The following is a 21,263-nucleotide window of genomic DNA, read 5'->3' on the forward strand; positions in this document are numbered from 1 at the left end:
CTATCCTGCTCTCAAGAATTCCTGGAGTCCTCTTCTTCCCTGGGTCTAAACTGAGTTCAGTCACCCTGGGCTTCTGGAGAAACCATTTTTCTACCAGCTCCTCCCTTGCCAGATGTATAATCCAGTCCAGGAGGGCTCTTGGGCTCCAGAGAACACCACCTGGGTTTGAATTCTAGTTCTACCACTTTCGAGTGTATGACCATGGCCAATTGCCTCAATCCTGCGGTGCCTCATTTTCCTCATAGGCGAAATGGGGAGAATAGTGTAATGTGTTTCACAGGGTTGTTGTGGATTAAGTGAGTTCCCTTACGTAAACTGCTTAGCGTCCCGATACGTTGTGATTATTGACTGCCAGTTCCTCCCCAAGCCTACCTCAGTCTTAGCACTCAAGAAATCCTTTCTAAATGCATACATCTAAACTATTTTCCTTGTTCCCTGATGATTTTTGCTGCTCTGTGCCCTCCCCAGTTTTCCATGTTCTTTTTACCAAGGAGAACCCTTCAGGGAGCTTTCGAGCAAGTCTTTGTCCCACTCTCAGTGGGACACACTATCTACTGGCCTCAATCCCTATAAGCAGGGAGCATAAATAATCTAACACACAGCAAACATATTCTGGTCATTATTAGGGACCAGCATGATCTGCCTTTCCTCTTTGGAAGTGAGACCCATGCTCCATTTCCCAGTTTCTCCTCATAAGCTTCTTGTTTTTGACACCAGAAATTGTGGTACTGGATGTTCAATGATATCTGTGAGTGGAGGAGAGGCTGTGAAGACCCTGGTGAGAATGGTTTTGGTTCTGTTCCTCCCAGCAAAAGATTCTTTCCCCCTTGCCTTACAAGCCAGCTAAGATCTCTGTTGAGACCCCCCACCCCAGGGTGATGGCAAAACTGTGGCTCTGGAGTGCAGCGTAAAGCTAATGCACAGGCAGGTGAGTGAGGTCATGAAGTGGTCAGAGAGGTTGGTCACACCCCATCATTTATCTGGCATTGAATGAGCTCAACCAAGGCAGGGGCTTAACCAACACAAGAAGCTGAGGACCACTGCATCCTGATCCTTACGTGCTAGTCAAGCAGCCAATCACTGTTAATTGTGTTGGCAGTTTGGACCGGCAACCAGGGATGACCTCTCTGTCCCGTCCTAGTGCCAGCCATTGCTCATAGCCGGATGGGGAGCCAGAACGCCCGTACACATTTCTGGGTCAGAGAGAGTAAATAGGCTCTCTCCTTCTCACACATTCAGGGTGCCCTGGGCGCCAGTCTTTGATATGGTACCTGCGGTCACCTGAGCACACAGCTCGGCCACACGGACAGACATCCGGGTGGACAGATGAGGACCGGACTGAGCACATTTTAACCCTGGGCGTTCAGCCCTCTCCCTGTGTCTAGCGCCCCGCAGGCTGCCAAAGACCACCTTGCCATTGCCAGCGCCATGGCCTATCCCTCTTATTCCCACCCAAAGCAATTAAATGAACCTAGTTAATAGGAGCAGTGGGACAAAGTATCAGGGACACCGCGGAACTAGTGAGGAGGGGCCCTGGGATCCGGAAGGCCGAGAGCAGAGGAGGGAGGAGAGAGAGGCAGAGACAAAGTGTGAGACTCATTGTTGGAAGCTCACTCTGGTCACCTTCGACGTCTCTGCAGGGTCCCCGTGGGGAGGGAATCCTGACGCTAGAATCTGCTTCTTCATCGTGCCCAACAGCCGGCTTTGTCCCTAAGCACGACGTGGCTGCCGGACGCGCAGCACCGCTTCCTCGGGGTCGTACACGTGACGCAACGGGACGCGGGCGCCGCGACAGCCACCCCGCTGCAGGGGCGCGGGAGGCCGCGGAGGGGGCCGCGGAGCGCACCGGGGCTGCCCTGCCTGGCCGCCGGCCTGCTCACGGCTTCCTCGGCGCGGCGGAGGCTCCCGCCCGGTGGCCTCGAGGGCTAAAGCGGGACAGGCCGGGGTTTTCGGGGACGAGGCAGTACTTTGTTTCACGCGAGGCCGGCGACTGCGGAAGGGGGGCGGGTCGCCTGGAGCGCCGTGGCCTGCACCGCCCGCGGCCCCCCCAGCCCCCGCCCCCGCCCCCGCCCGCGAGCGCGGCGGCCGCCCCGGAGCGGCGGGCGGCGCGCACCGTCCCGTCCCCGGAGGGGGGCGCCCGGGAGCCAGCGCCCGAGCCGCCGTCCCACGCGGGCAGGGCGGGCGGGCCGGTGACGTCACGGTTGCCATGGCCGCGGGCAGTGACGCGCGTCGGCACGTGACGCGCCGTTGCCATGGCGCCGGGCCCCGGCGGCGCGGGCGCCCCGCCTCCCGGAGTGACGTCGGCCGGCCCCCCCGCTTTTCCCGCCCCCCGCCCCCCTCCCCCCCGCCGGCTCCCCGCGGCCCGGGAGGTTTCACTGCACAACAAGATGGCGGCGGCGGCGGCGAGCGGAGCTGGCGGGGCTGCCGGGGCCGGGGCGGGGGGAGCCGGGCCGGCGGGCCGCCTGCTGCCTCCGCCCGCCCCGGGGCCGCCGGCCGCCCCCGCTGCCGTGCCCCCGGCGGCCGGCCCGCCGCGTCCCCCCGCCCCGGCCTCCCGCGGGCCGGTGCCTGCGCGCATCGGCTACTACGAGATCGACCGCACCATCGGCAAGGGCAACTTCGCGGTGGTCAAGCGGGCCACGCACCTCGTCACCAAGGCCAAGGTAGCGGCGCGGCGGGAGCGCGCCCGGGGCGGGGGGCGGGGGGCGCGGGGGGCCGGGGCCGGGGCCGGGGCCGGGGCGAGCGCAGGGCGCGGGGCCGGGCGGCCGGGGCCGGGGACCGACGCTGCGGAGCCGGGGCTGCGGGGGGCGGCGGGGAGCCCTGGGACTCCTCGCGGAGCCGCACACCGAAGCCGGGGGCCCCGGGAGCCCGCAGTTGGAGCCCGGGGGACGGGGGCAGGGGCCAGGAGGTGCGGACCGCAGGGTGGCAGCGGGGGGGGGCTTCGGAGCGGACCAAGGACGGCGGGGCATGCCCGGGGTGCGGGGTGCGGGGCGCGGGGTCCTGGCGCCCCGGGACACATGCCAGGCAGCGCTTGGTCCCGGTGCCCGGGACTGATGGGAGGTCGCGGCGGGGAGCGGGAGCCCGGGGACGGCCCCGAGATCGTTGGAGGAGGCGGCGGAGAAAACGGGGAAACGAGGGGGAGGCAGATCGCTTTGCTCCTCCGCGGGAAGGGGGCTCAGGGGGCAGAGGCCCAGGGCGCCCCAGCTTCGTGACGGCACTAGGGAGTCAGGGGGTAAGCAGTTCGGGAGAGCAGGGTTGCTGCTTTATTTTTAGTTGTCGGAGGGTCTGGAATCGTGGGCTTTTATAGAGCCCCGGGGTGGGCTCTCGGTGGTGGTGGGGGAAGCCCGGTGGGTGATGGAGGAGGGGTTGGAGGAGCCCGGACCCTGGAGGATTATTACACTCCTCGGGCCCTTTGGTTCTCCAGGGATTTGCGGAGCTGTTACTAGTGAAATGGGCCAAGGTCAGCTAGGAAGGCACATAAGTACACATGTACGGCTTGACATATAAAATTCCTTTTTTTTTTTTTTTTTTTTTTGAGGGAATGTGGGGTAGCCTTCTTCACTGGAAGTATTGGAATCAGAGTCCTCAGGAGGAATCTTTTGGTCTTGAGAGGACCCACAAAGCCCATTTGTACTCCAGATCTCTTGCTTTGCCCAATCTCTCACTTGAATGAATACTTTCAGTGTAGTCATTCATTATATCTAAAACTGCAGTTTGTGTTTTCCTTCAACCTGATGAAGCACCCTTAGAGCTGCTGCTGCTTCCTACCAAAGCCACATCAATTCCTCACCTCCTCAGTCTGGCCCTTATCATCGCCTGCCTTGTTTTTTGCTTTTATGGCAATTGCTTATTTTCAGAAGCCAGTAACTTATCTAGGCCTTCTCTCCTGCTCACTCACAACCTGAAGTTCCTTTTTTCCCTCCTTTCTGTCAGAGCCTACAAGGGGCCCTTTCCACCAGGGTAGCAGGGTAGGTGGCTGTGGAAAATTGATTGGTCAGTTTCACTTCCTCTGGGGGGCCCCCTTCAGCCTTTTTGTCAGTTTTTATGGGAGGGCCTCAAGTCTGCAGGTCTGAGCTGAATGAGATACCAAAGTCCAGGATTCTCTTATGTCACCCTCAGACCCTGAGGGGGACTAGACTGAGCCAAGACTTTGGTACATCTCTGCCTGTGCCCCCCCCCCCCCCCAACATGCACACTCAGGTGTTTACAGTTCTATTTACTGTTAGCTAAGCCAAAGTTATGTTTATAAACAATACTAGTTGTTCCAGAGCTTTGTTCCTTGTTTCAGCATTTCCTTTTTTTTTTTTTTTTAAACCTCCCCCTCTCTTCTAAGTAATCACATTGAGCTCCTGTGATTATTTTGCTCTGACCTCTGGGGGATGGACTCCATGAACTTAATTGGTTTCCTGGTTTATGGTATCTATGATTTAAAGAATTTTGTGTCTTACAGCCCTTGGATACACCAAAATATTGATAAAAAAAATCTGTGACAGACAGGGTTGTATGTTTTTGTAAATGTAATTGCAAACAGTTGATTCTTGGCTTTATATATAAAAGAGACATTTTTATCTTCAGTAGTCAGCAAAGCCAGTGGCTAATTATGGCTGATCTGCTTGCTTTCTAATTTCCCTATGTGTGTGTGTGTGTTTCTTGGTTTTTCTCTGAGGCCTTGGTGTCCTTTAGGATAGCAGCATTTTAAACATTAGCTTGTTTATAAACGGGTGTCACTGTTTATGTTGGTTTTTATCTTTGATCATTTGTGGTGTGCAGTTATGTAATGCGTATGTATGGAAATATTTGAAATCCTGAACGATACCAAATGAAATGGCTTGGACAATGAGTTGCATGTGTGCGAGGACCACACCAGCGCTCATTTGTGTTTCTGTAGCAGTGTGCAATTTCCTAGTTACAGTTACAAGTGCCCTATCTTTTGCTGCTTAAATTACTCTGACGACATGAGTGAAGCTTAATTCACAAGGAGTTGTCATGTGCTCTGGGTGAACGATGAGCATATTTTGGCCTGCTCCATGGTTATCTGAATCCACTTTGGAAGGGATTCTTAAATGCTGACAGCTTAGATGTGCCTAACAGCTGTTGACATACAGTGTGATGGCCTATTAAGGCCATGGTTTGGTTATATAATGGCAAAGAAGGTGCCTAGCTAGGTACTAGTAGATGCAGAAGCTGCTGTTTCAATTGCTCAGGGAGATAGATTTTTCTCTCCGTGCACTGCAGCGTTTATTTTACTTCTGCAGTCAGGTCACTTGGAACCAAGAGAGCTATTTTTCTCCCCCCACCTCTTTCTAGAATATATAATTTTTTGTTTCATCTTTTAGAGGTCTGTGATTTTTTTTTTTCTCCTCTTCCCCTGTAAGCCACTGAATGGTCTGGGTTTTTCTTAAAACCGTGTCTAACAGGGGGATCCCTGGGTGGCTCAGCGGTTTAGCGCCCGCCTTCGGCCCAGGGCATGATCCTGGAGTCCTGGGATCGAGTCCCACGTCGGGCTCCCTGCATGGAGCCTGCTTCTCCCTCTGCCTGTGTCTCTGCCTCTCTCTGTGTCTCTCATGAATAAATAAATCTTAAAACAAAAACAAAAATGTGTTTAACGATTAGACTCCGGTAATTCAGAAGATACTTGCATTGGTTGAAGGAGGGTAGGTTATCAGTGCTTTCTGAATATCAGAGAAGTATTTAGGATCACCTTTTCTCACACACACTATCCATTCCAAGGACTAAGAGGCTAAAGTAAACTTCATTTATTGACTAAGCTACTGCCCTCCGTCCAACCATAAGCGGTGAGGGTAGCTCTTTCCCAAATTCTGTTAACTCTCAAACCTCCTCTAGTAGGACCCTGGGCTGAAGAGAATCAGTAGAGAAGAGGAAATAGTTTCCTGTTAGGATGCTGGTGACTTTTACAGCACGGCCTTCATGGGCTTAGACTTAATATTGGCAGTTCTGCATTGCTTAGAGCATCATTTCAGAACAAACAGGTAACAGGAGAGAAGATTCATCGGTGACACACTTTGGTCAGCAGCTCACCCTGGCTGTCTTTGTCCTACCTTCCGTGATTTCCTTTTTTTTTTTTTTAAGAAATCTTAGTCTGAGATTCTCTGCCTGTGTGCTTTCGGTAGGACACTGTAAAGTTTAAAGAGATTGAAAAAAAGATTTTGTGCTTTCAGATTGCTTATAGTCTGTCTCCTTTGCCTACTTATACTTCTACTGATTGGATTAATGGGAACAAAGGGCAGATATATGTTGTATGCAGTTTTTAAGCATATTTCTGACTATAAGAGCTGTTGGTCAAATACTTATAAAGTGTTATTTCAACACATATGTATTACTTGCCTGCTGTTGGATTGTGGTAAGAGCTTGAGCTTTTGGTAAAGCTGCCTTGGAGTTGAATCCTTTTCTGCTTAATAGCTGGATGATCTTGGGTCAATTATTTACCTTCTCTGTGCTTGGATGTGGTCATCTGTAAAATGAGATGGCAGTGGTACTTACAAGTTTGGGTGTTATAAAGATTAAATAAGATAACATATGGGAAGCTACTGGAACAGTGCCTAGCACATAGTAGGCATGTGGTGAATAGCAGCGGCAGCAGCTGCTGTAGTAAGAAAGATGAATAGGACAGAGCTCCCCTCTTTTTGTTTTTCATCTGTTTGGAACAGTTCATGAATACATAATACCATTTGTTTTGGGTAGGAAGATGTCATCTTCATGATACGCTTTCAGGATAAAAAATTAGCTATTATTTCAGTTGCCACTTTGAGATATTTGGGTTGAACTCCTGTGGACTATAGGCTAATTTAATGAAATTGACATTTTAAAACATAATTTTCCATTAGTTAAGCTTTTTTTTTTTTTTTTAAAGTAAGCCTATGCCCAATATGGAGCTTGAACTCATGACCCCGAGATCAAGAGTCTCACGCTCTACTGACTGAGCCAGCCAGGTGCCCCTAAACCTTCTTTTTTTTTTTTTAAAAAAGCAATTGTGAGACTTGTCTAATGAAAACGGACTAACAGTGGCTTTTGCTTTGGGCCACCCCAAATTTTTAGTGTGTTTGTTTAACTACTCTTTGTTATATTGGTGATGGAACAGAGTTTATCGGAGTGTACTTCCCCCTCCAGAGATTCACTTAAGTCTGGTGGAGAATATGAAGAAATATTCCTGCAAACTTAAGAATACATTTTGCATTTGGGTGCACAGTGTGCTACTTAGAAGGCCAAGGTCAGGATTCTTAACTTTAGATATTACACAGAGAAAACATCTTGCCCCATGACCCCATTCCAAATGTGGACCAGCCATAACATATGTGTGTGCTGTGTAGTTTACTGCAAACTCATTTTCATGAAAGGGAACGACTCAGAGTGGGCAAGGGCTAGTATTTTCACTTCTAAGGAAGAGTTTAATGGAACAGAGTAGATGATGCTTATGCTCATGAGAAGGCTGAAAGCAAGATTCATTGGTAAATAGAAAAGAGAATTGTATCAAAAAGAAAATGAAAGGAAGATTATACTAGATGCATTTGAGGAGGATAGTTCCATCTTTGATAATCTAAAAATGACTATTGAAAGACGACTGACTTCATTTTGATACAGTTGTGATGGGGTTACTAACTTTGTTGAGATTTTGTGAAGAGCTAAGATTGATTTGGACTGGTTTATCCAGAATCAAAATACCAGTATTCCACTTTCAACATCAAAGCTGTTTATTTTAACATTCTGACTTTGGTGCCAGCTCCCTAGAAAGTCATAGATCTGGCTCAAGCCAGAGGTGCCCAGACTAGTTATTTCTGTGCCAGAAGTGCTGTTTTCATTTTCCAAGCATCAATCTGGCGAATGTTTTCTAGTTCACGGCATAAAAGAGAACAAAATGGATGCTTTGAAGGGAAAAAGAAATGCTCTCTACTTACCAGAACCTCTATAATTCTAATAAACATCAAAAACACCTTTGCACAGGGATGGAACCTTTTCCTTATCCATCCATTCATTCAGCATGTATATACTGAATCCAAATTTTGGGTCAGGTTCTATCCTGGGCTCTTGAATTTACCAAGGACAACAGGGACAAAAGCTCTTGCCTTCTTGGAGCTTACTTTCTTTCTTTTTTTTTTTTTTTTTAAAGATTTTATTTATTTATTCACTATAGTCACAGAGAGAGAGAGAGAGAGGCAGAGACACAGGCAGAGGGAGAAGCAGGCTCCATGCACCGGGAGCCCGACGTGGGATTCGATCCCGGGTCTCCAGGATCGCGCCCCGGGCCAAAGGCAGGCCCCATACCGCTGCACCACCCAGGGATCCCTTGGAGCTTACTTTCTAATGCAGGGAGACAGACAAGAAACATGTAAACAAATAGCTTCATATAGTATGAATACCGTGAAGAAAATAAATGGGCTAGAGAGTAGGGAAGAGTGCTGCTTTAGGTAGAGTTGTCAGGGAATGTCTTTCCATAGTGATGAGATGTATGTATATATGTATTTTATAAGATGATGGCCATTTTATTATTATTTTTTAGACAGAAGGGAGAGGGAGAGAGAATCTTAAGCAGGCTCCACATCCAGCACAGGGCCTGACAGACTCAGTCTCACAATCCTGAGAGCATGACCTGAGCCAAAATCAAGAATTGGTTGCTTAACTGAGCCACCCAGGTGCCCCACAAGGTGATAATATTTGAGCTGATACTTGAAGGATGAGAAAAAGCCAGCCTGAGAAGATTTGGGAGAGTTTTTAATGCAGAAGGAATGGCAGGTACAGTGGTGTTGGGATAGAAATGAGCTTGGTTTATCCAAAGATTAGACTCAAGGTCATGGTGCCTAGAGCTTCGTGAATAAGGAGGAGGATATTAAGGGGTGAGGTCAGAAAGGGGCCAAAACATGTAGGTCCGATAGCCATTTGATGGAATTGAGTGTGAAATGGGAGCAGCATCAGTGGATATCACAGCAGAGCTCTGGTATCATCTGATTTTTTTTTTTTTAATTTTTATTTATTTATGATAGGCACAGAGAGAGAGAGAGAGGCAGAGACACAGGCAGAGGGAGAAGCAGGCTCCATGCACCGGGAGCCTGACGTGGGATTCGATCCCGGGTCTCCAGGATCGCGCCCTGGGCCAAAGGCAGGCGCCAAACCGCTGCGCCACCCAGGGATCCCTATCATCTGATTTAAGATTTAAAAAATTCATGCTGTTTATTTTATGGTTAAGGGTAAAAATGCTTTTTCTGGTGCATTTCTTCAGATAAGGAAGGTGTTCAATTTTAACAGCTTACATTCTTTCAGAGACTTCGTGTCACTGGGACGGCAACCACCCCAGCATCTCAGGGTCAGCCTGGAGGACTTGGCTCTCTTCCCTAAGACTGGCCATGGGAAACCGAGCAGCCCCTTTACCCCTTGCCTCTTCTTGCACCCAACTCCCCTGCGGGCCCCCAACTCCCCTGTGGGCCCCGACCCCCCCCTCCCCCCTTACACCTCTGTTGGAAGTTGGACGGTTGGATGTTGCACACGGCTCTCAGTTCCATTTTTTTTCGTCGGGGATCTGCTTTAGCACAGGCCGGTGTCTCTCCAGGTGCTCACCCAGGTTCTCCTTTGTTGCCCACGCCCCACACATACCCCTGGGGAGCACTAGATGGCATGGGCCCTTGGGGCTACTGCCCTAAATCCACAATAAAGCCGTCCTGATGCCCCTGAAAAAAAAAAAAAGTGAACGACATACATTTTCCACATTAATTAAACGGGATCAGCCAACAATATTTGCTAATGTGGTTGCGGCGGGGAGACACAAAAAAGATCTTAGACATGTTCTGTTCCAGCTTTTTCTTTCCCAGAGTCTAGAAAGATGGACTTCATGGAATTTAGGATATTAGGCTTTTAGGTGCTAATTAAAGGAGTTTGGACCAATTATCCATTGGAGTTTGTCTCTTTGGTATCTGCTCCCGCCCCCATTTTGCCCAGAAACCTACAGTTAGTTAATGGGGGAGTTGGAATTTGAAACCAGGCATTCCTACTTAACTCTACCCTGACTCTTCCAGTCATTGAAAACCTTGTCCTCGCCGTCTTGATCTTTTATTGAAGAAACAAGATTTATCTACTAATTAAAGTCTAAGAGATTTATCATTTCTAGTAAAACAGACTCCAAAAGTGAGATGCCATTAGAGGAAAAATTCCCAAGTAGGGAGGAAGAGTAAATATACCAACACTGTATTTCACCTGTCCTTTTGGCATTATTGCACTCTGTCACTTACCAGCAGCCCTCCATGGACTTTAAAACCTACCAAATACCCCTTTATGTCCCCTTGACTTGACTGAGGGATCAGAAAAGCCTTTTGTAGGGTGCCTGGGTGACACAGTTGGTTAAGCATCTAACTCTTGTTTTTTTGCTCAGGTCATGATCTCAGGGTTGTGAGATTGAGCCCTGTGTCTGGCTCTGCACTCAGTGAAGAGTCTGCTTGAGATTCTTCTCTCTCCCTTTCCCTCTGCCCCTCCTGCTCGTGCTTTCTCTCTCTCTAAATAAATAAATAAATCTGTAAAAAAAAAAATAGCCTTTCAAAATACTAAGGAAGTAAAAAAGGAAAGCAATGAACACAGAAAAGGCAATGACCATAAACACAGTCTGCCTTATATAGTTTTCTTTTACCACTATATCTCGCTTACTCCCAGGGCATATGGGTAATTATACTTTTGCTCTGTTGGGTTGGTCTGGTCTGGTCTGTCTTTGAAAGTACCTTTCTGATATGGACTCGTGACTTACCAGATCACTACCAATTTCTAGGGCATGGTGCTATCTTTTAACTCATTAAGAGAACTATTCACGAAGATATATACCCCTATTGATACAGGTCAAGAGAACCAGTCGTCTAGGGCTCCTCTTACATGGTTCTACTTTCTGGTCTAAGAGTTACACCCAGGGACACCTGGCCGGCTTAGTTGGTAGAGCATGCAACTCTTGATTTCGGGGTTGTGAGTTCAAGCCCTACACTGGGTGTAGAGATTACTAAGAGCTATGCCTGTTCCCCAAGTGAATGACCTCACTCATCAGGTGAGTCCCTGCCCCCTTCAAATAGTGAGAAGCTTGGTTCTGTTTGGCCTAATAGGATAGACAGACTGTCACGTAGATAACTGATAACATCCAGAGAATGAAAATTATATACATTCTCGTAGGCTTTTGTCCTAATGTAATAAATAATTGTTAAATAACTGGCCTAGGCAATGTCTTCTAGAAGCCTCAACGGCCTTGGTTGTATTACCTTGAAAGGGCTTGTTTTGGATCTGTTCAAAATAAAATTCTTTCAGCTACTACACACCTGTTGGATGAGCCATGGTGAAGTTATGTTTAGGAATGTATTTCTCTTTAGGAGAAGTGTGATCCACTGAAGACAAGGAGTCTCTGGCTGCTTCTTACTTAATGTCAGAAATCAGTTTGTCAGAAAGGTAAGAATCAGATTGTGAATACTTAGCCTCATTTCCTAGAAACTGAAAAGAAAGGAGAAATACACCCCATGGCCTGTTTAAGCTTGTCTGTGTGGGCTGCGCTCACTCAGTTGGATACTTTTGGCCAGTTGTCTTAGACTATATTTAGGTTTTGATTAGGAAGTTCTGAGAATTTTCAAATTTCTGCCTAGTTTCAGCTCTAGTATGTACATGCTTACCAGCAGTGTGCTTTACTTCCCATTGCTCCCTTCCAAAGAACTAAATGTGAAGATTCAGGTTAACTAATCTCATTTCCTGGGACTAAATTTTTTTGTAAAGAAACTTTTCATTCACTTGTTCCAGCCATCCATTCATCCACCTACCCATCCATCCAGTAAATTTTTGAAAATTAGTTATCAAAAACCAGGAATGGATGCTATCTGCATTGAAATACAGAAAATACAAATTTATACATAGTGAAGTTGAGTCTGCCTTCCACCCCAGTACCCAGCCACATGGTTCTTTTTAGTCTTGTTTCTTATTTATTAAGCTCTACTCTGGATCAGTCCAAATGCTAGATGCTGTTTGTTGCATGCATGTAATTTCTAGAAACAATTTTATTTAAAGTTAAAAAAAAGAGAGAAAATAATCTAGGTTTTAAAGCTTGTTAGGAGGCACAGTGTGATAATTTAATGTAAGCTCCATGAAGGCAGGGATTTTATTTTATTTCATTTTTAAAAAAGATTTTATTTCTTTGACAGAGAAAGAGAGTGAGCAAGCCCAAGCAGGGGGAACAGCAGAGGGAGAGGGAGTAACAGACTCCCCACTGAGCAGGGAGCCAGACACCTGGCTCCATCCCAGGACCCTGAGACAAGGCAGATGCTTAACTGACTGAGCCACCTGGGCGCCTTGAGGGCAGGGATTTTAATCTGTTGTCTGCTGCTGTATTCTCAATGGCTACTAAGAGGCATTTACAGTGCCTGTAAATACTCATTTAGTGAATGAATATCAGGATTAATAAAAATGGGAGCTGAGCTGGTTTTTATACTCTTAATATATCTTAGAATTTTACGACTAAAATTTTCTATCTCCAGTTAAGACGTTAAAGACAAGTAATTTTCTATTTTATTCTCGCAAGTCTCTGGGTAAGGAGATTTCACAAGCTTTCTGGGCAAGTAATTTATTTTTGGCATATCTTCGGCTTTTCATTATTAGGAAGTTCAGTATATCTAAAGTAAATCCTGCAATTGAAATTCTAGTGCCTTACTTTAAAGGGATGGTTCTCTCGGATTCAGGCTCCCTGTGGGTGATTTCCTGGAGAAGGCCCCACAGTATATTCAGCATGGTCAGCCGGTGCCTTGCCTCTTCTGCCTTGGAGCTTCTCTTCCTTTGCAGACTCACCAGTGTGTCTTGGGCTGCTAGCACTTCCTGAAATAACATCAAATTCTGTGTTGTTACCTCTGGTTCTTTTTGTGATACTAAGCGATCTGATTTAAAAACAAAACAAAACGACTTCTTGGTCACTGGCCCTTAACTTTAATGGGTTAAATTCAGTGGTCCTTATTTTTAATGGGTTAATTCAGCCGGTATTTGTGTGTCATCTGTACAGAAAACGTAACAACTACTGGTCCTAGAGGACGAGAAGAGAAATTTTATTCTTGTCAGGGAAGATTTAGGTTAAGTTAAAGGAGCAGTTGAATGCTTACAGCTTGAACCTGATAGAGGAGGAAGACAAGATGTGTCTAGGATAAACTCTTACTCCAGCCCAACTGCTTCTTACTGAGCTTTCTTCTACCCCCTTGTTTTTGTCTTCCTGATTATAAAAGTAATTTTTGCTCATGGAAGAAATTTGGGGAAAACTCAGGAAATTTTAAAGCAAAGGGGGGAAATCACCTTAGTCCTGTCACCTAGAGGCAACAGTTATTTTATTTTAAAAGATTTTATTTATTTATTCATGAGAGACACATAGAGAGAGGCAGAGACACAGGCAGAGGGAGAAGCAGGCTCCATACAGGGAGCCCCACATGGGACTCGATCCTGGGACTCCAGGATCACACCCCAGGCTGAAGGCAGGCGCTAAACTGCTGAGCCACCGGGGCAAGGCAACAGTTATTAATATTACAAAATACATAACTGGGATCATATTGTTAGGCTATTTTATTCCTTTTCTCTTTTATCATTATAAGCATTTTCCCATCACTAGAAGCTCTTTAGAAACATCAGTTTATTTATTTATTTTTAAATATTTTATTTAAAGATTTTATTTATTTATTCATGACACACACACACACACACACACACACACACACACACACAGAGGAAGAGACACGGGCAGAGGGAGAAGCAGGCTCCATGCAGGGAGCCTGACATGGGACTCGATCCCGGGTCTCCAGGATCACACCCTGGGCTGCAGGCAGCGCTAAACTGCTGAGCCACCTGGGCTGCCCAGAAACATCAGTTTTAATGGGTGTATACTCTTCCACTATCAGATTACTGTCATTTTTTGAAACTTTATTTTTATTTTTTAAAAGTTTTTTTTTCTTTTCTTAAGAGATCTTATTTATTTATTTATTCATGATAGACACAGAGAGAGAGAGAGAGGGGCAGAGACACAGGCAGAGGGAGAAGCAGGCTTCATACCGGGAGCCCGATGTGGGACTCGATCCCGGGACTCCAGGATCATGCCCTGAGCTGAAGGCAGACACTAAACCACTGAGCCACCCAGGGATCCCATGAAACTTTTTTCTTTTCTTTTTTTTTTAAATTTAATTTTATTTATTTATGATAGGCACACAGTGAGAGAGAGAGAGAGGCAGAGACACAGCCAGAGGAAGAAGCAGGCTCCATGGACCGGGAGCCTGATGTGGGATTCGATCCCGAGTCTCCAGGATCGTGCCCTGGGCCAAAGGCAGGCGCCAAACCGCTGTGCCACCCAGGGATCCCGCATGAAACTTTTTTCATGATCGAAGTTTCTTCGCGGTTTTCACTCTTGAGTTCTCTGGTATGCCCATTTTGTCCACATGAGTTTTGATGCATTTCTGATTTTTTAACTCAGGATAGATTGTTGGAAGTGAAATTACTGGGTCAGGGGGTACACGTGTTTTTGAGACACTTGATACTTGTGTTGCCACACTGCTTTCCAGAAAGGTCGTGCCAGGGTTAGCCTCCTGGCATGTGTGAGGAGGCCTTCTTTCTTCATCTTTATCCCCTTTGCCTTCTGAATCCCTACTGTGCCTCCGAGCCTGGGCTGGCAGCTGGGCTTTTGGACAGGTCAAACGAGCTGCCTCTTCCTTCTTTCCCTGAGCCCAACCTGGACAAGGAAGAACAGAGTGAGTAAGACTCTCACCTTTTAGTTGTTGGTGAATCACCATTCTCCCTTGATCTTTCACAACCAGATGCAAACTTAAATTGGAGAGCCTTACCCAAACCCTGGCTTTTCAAAGAACTTGTCTTGGGTGAACCCGAGTGACAATTTGAGAGATTAACGAAGGCTGTAATTTACTCCTCCCTCTTTTTAAAGGTAAAAAGATGGTGAAGGGAATTGTAAGGGAGATAATTTTGTGAATAAATACGGTGATGCAGCAGCCCTATGATGTTTGAATTTTGCTTATGTACTCTATGTGTCAGCTAAGAGGTTTTCAAGGGTAATTGGGCTGTATGGGATATTGTTCTTAGAATGTTTTAGGGTTACCACTGCTGTATTTTCAGCATCCAACAATATGCTCTTTTATCTCCTATAGAATACCTCTTATGCAGTCAGTTTGGATTATGACTTCCTTGGTTAATTGCTGCTGAACAAATGAAGCAGAGAAATCAGAAATAATGATGTTTATGTACTTGTAATATTTTAACTGAAAATATACATAGGCATTTGTTCACTAATCTTTTTAAAAGTGTTTATTATGGAAAATTTCAGATGTAAACGAAAGTAGAGAGACTTAGGATAATGAACTCATCACCCAGCTTATGTTGTCGCCACCTCCTGGCCAGTCTTTCATCTGTACCCCTTCCCAATTCTTTCTGTCTAGTTTACTTTGAAGCAGATTACAGAATCCTGTATTTTTATCCATAAATATTTTGGCATGTATCTCTAAATACGGATTCTTTTTCAAAAAACACGACACCGGGACCTTTATCCTACCTAAAATAACAATTCCTTACTGTCAGTAAGTATCAAATCAGTGTTAAAATTTCCCCAACTGTCATATATACATACATATATATATATTTTTAAAGATTTTATTTATTTATTCATGAGAGACACACAGAGAGAGGCAGAGACATAGGCAGAAGGAGAACAGGCTCCCTGTGGGGAGCCTGATGCGGGACTTGATCCCAGGACCCCAGGATCATGACCTGAGCTGAAGGCAGACGCTCAACCACTAAGCCACCCAGGCACCCCTTAACTACTTATGTGTTTGAATCAGGGTCTAGTTATAATTGATTGATGTCCCTTAAGGTTTTTTGTTTTGTTTTGTTTTCCTCTGTAGGTTTCTTCTCTCTTTGCAATTTAAGAAACACATTCACTAATCTTTTGATGTAGGGCCAAGGCCTTTCTTTGTGTATTGATGTCTTTTTTTTTTTTTTAAAGATTTATTTATTCATGATAGACGTAGAGAAAGAGAGAGAGAGAGGCAGAGACACAGGAGGAGGGAGAAACAGGCTCCACGCCGGGAGCCCGACGCGGGACCGGATCCCGGGACTCCAGGATCGCGCCCCGGGCCAAAAATCAGGCGCTAAACCGCTGAGCCACTCAGGGATCCCTGTATTGATGTCTTGATTGGAGTTCCTTCATCTTGTTTGCATTAAAGATACTCATAGTTTATCATCTATGATTTCCAGTTTGTTTTGCTTTTAAAAGCTGAGCATGAATTTAAATGCATTTGTGAAGCAGTATGAGTATGGAATCCCTCAAGTTTTATGATCTACCCTCCCCTACCCCCAGTCCTTTACATCTCTCTCATCTACATCTAATTTGACTTTACCAAGTCTCTGTAAGCATTCAGCTTGGTTTTCATAGAAACAGGCCTTTCCTTTTCTCCCTGATTTCAAATAACTAATAACGAGCACCTGGTATAAATAGGTTTGGGAAAAAACAATTCTTGGTAAGCACGCATCTCAATGGGTGGGAGCAAAAATGTCTAGGAGTAAGAGTGGCTGTTCATTGGGGACAGGTCACATGCTGGGGCACCAGTTGTTTCACAGAGTGAAGGGGAAGCATTGGTCATTTAGGCAGATTGGTTGAGTGGAAGTGGGTTAAGAGATCTTCTCCATGAACAGAAAACTATAAGTGAGAGTTGTTAGAAATTTGGGGACAAGCTATTTTACAGAATCTGTTATTGACAGGGTATACTTCAAGGTGGTATTTTTGTTGACTTCGGTTAGAGTTTGCCTGAACTTAACTGAATTTGATAATGGGCCAGTGATGTTAAAAATTTGGTGAGGAAACAGCCAGTCTCTCTAGTTTAAAAGGTTTATATCTGTTCACTGCCAGCATAGTGTTCCATGGAACAAGTTGACATTTTCATGTAGTAAGTTGTTTTCTGTTCCTGGCAAAAGAAATTTTGGTTCATATGCCACAAGAAACAGAATTGTTTTTATTGTGGAAGGCAGGAGCAGAGCTTTGTGTTTCTTATTTGGATTAGTTGGGCACCTGCAGAATTTCTGACTTCTTTCTTTCGCTTCCTGCCTCCTGTCGTCCTTTCTTCTGTCAAAATGTTCATTACAGTGTTGCATAAAAGCAGCATTCGGACAATAGCTGAGTTTTTTTAGTGGCTCATTTTTCCAGACCCTCAAAATAATGTTTTTAGTGATTGCATGTTCTTGGCTTAGTTTCCATTTTGCCATGAACAGTGATATTATTATTCTAGTCAAATGGAACAGTTGTTATTCCAGCAATGACCTCTGTGTCTCAATCAGCTGCAGAGACCCCATATTCCTATGTCATACCTAACTACCTTCCATGTGTACTGTCACCCTGGGACATAATTAAATTTTGGGGCAATACTTTCGGATCTCTATAAAGGATTTTACACTCTTTGTGAATAAAATCACTTGTTTGAAGCACGTTGCTCATTGGCCTCTTTGACACATGCACAAGCGTGGCCAGTGATTTCAGTCTGCTGTCTCTTCTGATCTCATTTCTCTTCTTCCTTTTCAGTCAGCAGCTGCATCCAGTGCCCTGCTCTCATTGAGCTCTTAGTAAAAGGAGTACTGTTCTACTGAGTCACAGCCTCTTATATCAGTGGTGGTTAGAGGGTTTTTTTTTTTTTTTTTTTAGGTCAAGTCTCCATTTCGGAGTCACATTAAATTTTAAAATGGCATTTCAGTTGTGTTACTACCTAAATTTCTCTTTTTCTTATGCAAGTTACCAGTGTTTTCTGCTTTTCCAGCTCTTTGGGGAACCTTATTGGCCCATCCAAAATGCCCGAGGCGGTCTATAACAAGGAGTTGAGCGTTGGTGTGGGAGTCAGGCACATGTTTGTGGATTTAATTTTTGATAGCTGCGAGTTTTCTTTGGTCAAATCACGGAACCTCATGGAGCTTCCAGTTTCTTGTTTTGCTTATGTGTATATATATATATATTTTAAGAACTTTAGTGAGATGTAACATATGCAGTTCACTCAATTCATTGTTTTTAGTATATTCACAGGGTTGTGCAAACGTTAGCACAATCAATTTTAGAACATTTTTATTCCTTTTAAAAGAAATGGTGTATACCTATTAGCAGTCATTACCCATTTCCTAAGCCTCCTTTCTCCAGCCCTGAGCAACCACTAATCAATTTCTATAGATTTGTCTGTTCTGGACGTTTCATATAAATAGAATCATACAAAGTACAGCTTTTTGTGTCTGGCTTCTTTCACTTAGAATAATGTCTTCAAGGTTCATCCATATGGTAGCATATGTTGGAATGTCATTACTCTTCATGGCCAAATAATATTCCACTATATGGCTAGGCTGCATTTTGTTTATCCATTTGTGAATTGATGGACATTTGCCTTATTTCTGCCCTTTGCCTATTATGATCAATACTGTCATGAACATTCATATGCAAGGTTTTGTGTGGACATATGTTTTCATTTCTCTTGGGTATATATATCAAAGAGGGAAATTACTAGATCATATAGCTCCACGTTTAACTTTGTGAGGAGTTGCCAAACTGTCTTCCAAAATGGCTGGACCATTTTCCATTACCACTAGTAGTGTATGAGTAATGTTTTTCTATATCCTCCCCAAAACTTGTTGTGTTCTTTCTTTTTGATCAAGCTATCCTAGTGGATGTGAAATGGTATTTCATTGTGGTTTTGATTTGCATTTCCCTAATGATTAATGGTTTTGAGCATCTTTTCATGTGCTAAATGTTGACTTGTAGATCTTTGGAGAAGTGTCTATTTAGATTTTTGCCTGTATTTTAGCTGGGTTATTTGTCTTTTTGTTGAGTTATAAGAATTCTTTACATATTCTAGGTACAATTTCTTGATCAGATATATGATTTACAGATATTTCCTCCCATTCTGTCTCTTCACCTTGATGGTTTTGTTTGCAGCACAAAAGTCTTTAATTTTGATGCACTAGTTTTTTGTCACGTTATTCTAACTCTGAAATTATATGCTCTGGTGTCAATATTTTCTTCTATTTTTACTCATTCTCTTCCTTTCTCTTGCTTTTAAACAGTTCTCCCTTTTCCAGGGCATTTTATAGCCTCAAAGTCTCTTTAGAAACATCTGTGTAGGGGCTCCTGGGTGGCTAAGTTGTTAAGCATTTGCTTTGAGCTCAGGTCATGATCTCAGGGTTCTGGGATCCAGCCTGCGTTGGGCTCATCTGCTCAGCGGGGAGTCTGCTTCTCCCCCTGCCTCTCTTTCCTGCTTGTACGCATGTGTGCCCTCTCTCTTTCTCAAATAAATAAAATTTAAAAAATCTATGTATTTATTTATCTGATACATGTGTCTTTGAAATAATCAAGCTTTACAATTACATAGGAAGTAGTTTCCTTTCTTCAGAGAAAACGTTAACATTTTATAACCAGATTTTCCTATTCATGTGTTAACATTTTATGTTTTTTGTTAAAAAGGGGTCATACCACATATTCAGTTTGCTACTTGTTTTTTAATGTAAATTGTAGATCTCTGATATTCTTCTGTGTTAGTACATTTTGCCCTCATCTCAATCTTTTTAATGGCTGCAGAGTATTCCATTTTAGGGGAATACTATAATTTATTTAAGCTGTACCCTATTGATAGGGTTAGGGTTGTTCTCAGCTTTTATTTGTTGATATCTATCACAAATTGCATCTGTTACTGTGCCTGCACATTTACATTTGCACACTTGTGATAGTGTTTTTTTCTATTCCATTTATTTGCTCTTGCATTATTTACTATTCAAAAGACTCAGACTTTTTAAAATTAAAAAAATTTCAAATGCAAGAGTTTGATTAGGTCCAACTTCAAGTAAATGTCCCAAAAGTTATATATTTTTTCTGTGAGGTTATGTACAATGTTAGGATCTTCTTTTGAAATTAGGTTCTTCATTTTCTCAGTAATTTAATAGAATAATACACTAAGAGAGGAATGCCTGCATCTAAGTATGAATGCTTCAAGTTTTATGAATGTTGCCAAATTGCCCTCCAAGAAAGGCCAAGCTAATTCACTCAATTCAGGAGTGTATCACAATGCTCTCTCTGTTCTCTTTAACACTGGCAACCAGCCACCTTTTTAGAGAGCCAATCTGCCAGGTAAAAAATGTCATTTTAGTTTCTAGTTACTTAATAGTGAATTATCACTTAATTTGTCGATTGGCTATTTGTATTTCTTCTTGGAATAGTCTGTGTTGTTTACTTTTCTGTTGGGCTTTTGGCCTTTTCTCATTATTGTGCATAGCTTTCTGAATATTAGGGAAATTAGTTACATCTAAAAATACGACAGATAGGGATCCCTGGGTGGCGCAGCGGTTTGGCGCCTGCCTTTGGCCCAGGGCGCGATCCTGGAGACCCGGGATCGAATCCCACGTCGGGCTCCCGGTGCATGGAGCCTGCTTCTCCCTCTGCCTGTGTCTCTGCCTCTCTCTCTATCTCTCTGTGACTATCATAAATAAATAAAAATTAAAAAAAATACGACAGATATGTTTCTGTGTTTGTCTTTTGACTTTATGTGTTATGTATATTTTGTTAAAAATACAAAATGTAAACATTTCCATGTAGTCAGGTTTTTCTCTTTTTTATTTAATGGCTTCTCATGTGGTTTCCATCCTCATTCCAATCTTATAAAAATATTTACCCATGTTTTTGTTAAGTACTTTTATGGTTTTGTTTTTAAATTTAGATCTTTGCTTCATGTGGAATGCATTTTGGTTTAAACCAAAGAAGGGGTCAGTTGTGGAATTTGTTGGAGTTGTAACTTTACATTTATTTTTGTGGTTATTAATAGCTTTCTTCTCTTAACTGGACTGTAAGCTCCATGAGGGCAATAGATTATATACTTTTTATCCTCCTGTTCTTATTTTCAGCGTTGAGCACAGTGCCTACCTCATGCTATGCCCTCCATTTATGGAGGATTTATGAATGAATCTTTTTCTCTTTGTCTCAACACAGTATCTTGAATAATTATTTCTTTCTTGATTTTGAAAAGCAACTATTCTACAAAATCTCCAGATGCTTGGATACATTTCCAAGCTCTTTTAATCCATTGATTGTACTACCTTTACTTGCTACTATGTAGCTTTAATTATTATACCTTTCTTCTGCTTAAAGCATATTTGAAAGGCTAGCCTCAAATGTTCTTAAATATACCAGTTTGGGAAGCACTGTGATCTCCTTTAAAAACTTCTTGCTATACCCCTTAGAAAAGATTGATTTAACTTACTGATTA

General features: G+C 44.2%; 1 protein-coding gene across 5 annotated transcripts in view; it reads left to right on the top strand.

Annotated features, from left to right (window-relative positions):
• The first annotated feature begins 2,387 nt into the window (after positions 1–2,387).
• SIK3 (SIK family kinase 3) overlaps positions 2,388–21,263 on the top strand; it is a 240,964-nt gene continuing 222,088 nt past the window's right edge. For all 5 annotated transcript variants that reach the window (XM_041771613.1, XM_041771615.1, XM_041771614.1 and 2 more), the window contains exon 1: positions 2,388–2,660. In XM_041771613.1, the coding sequence (XP_041627547.1) occupies positions 2,388–2,660 (273 nt within the window). The remainder of the gene's footprint in view (positions 2,661–21,263) is intronic.

Source organism: Vulpes lagopus, chromosome 10 (assembly GCF_018345385.1).
Source record: "Vulpes lagopus strain Blue_001 chromosome 10, ASM1834538v1, whole genome shotgun sequence".
NCBI classification, from domain to species: domain Eukaryota; kingdom Metazoa; phylum Chordata; class Mammalia; order Carnivora; family Canidae; genus Vulpes; species Vulpes lagopus.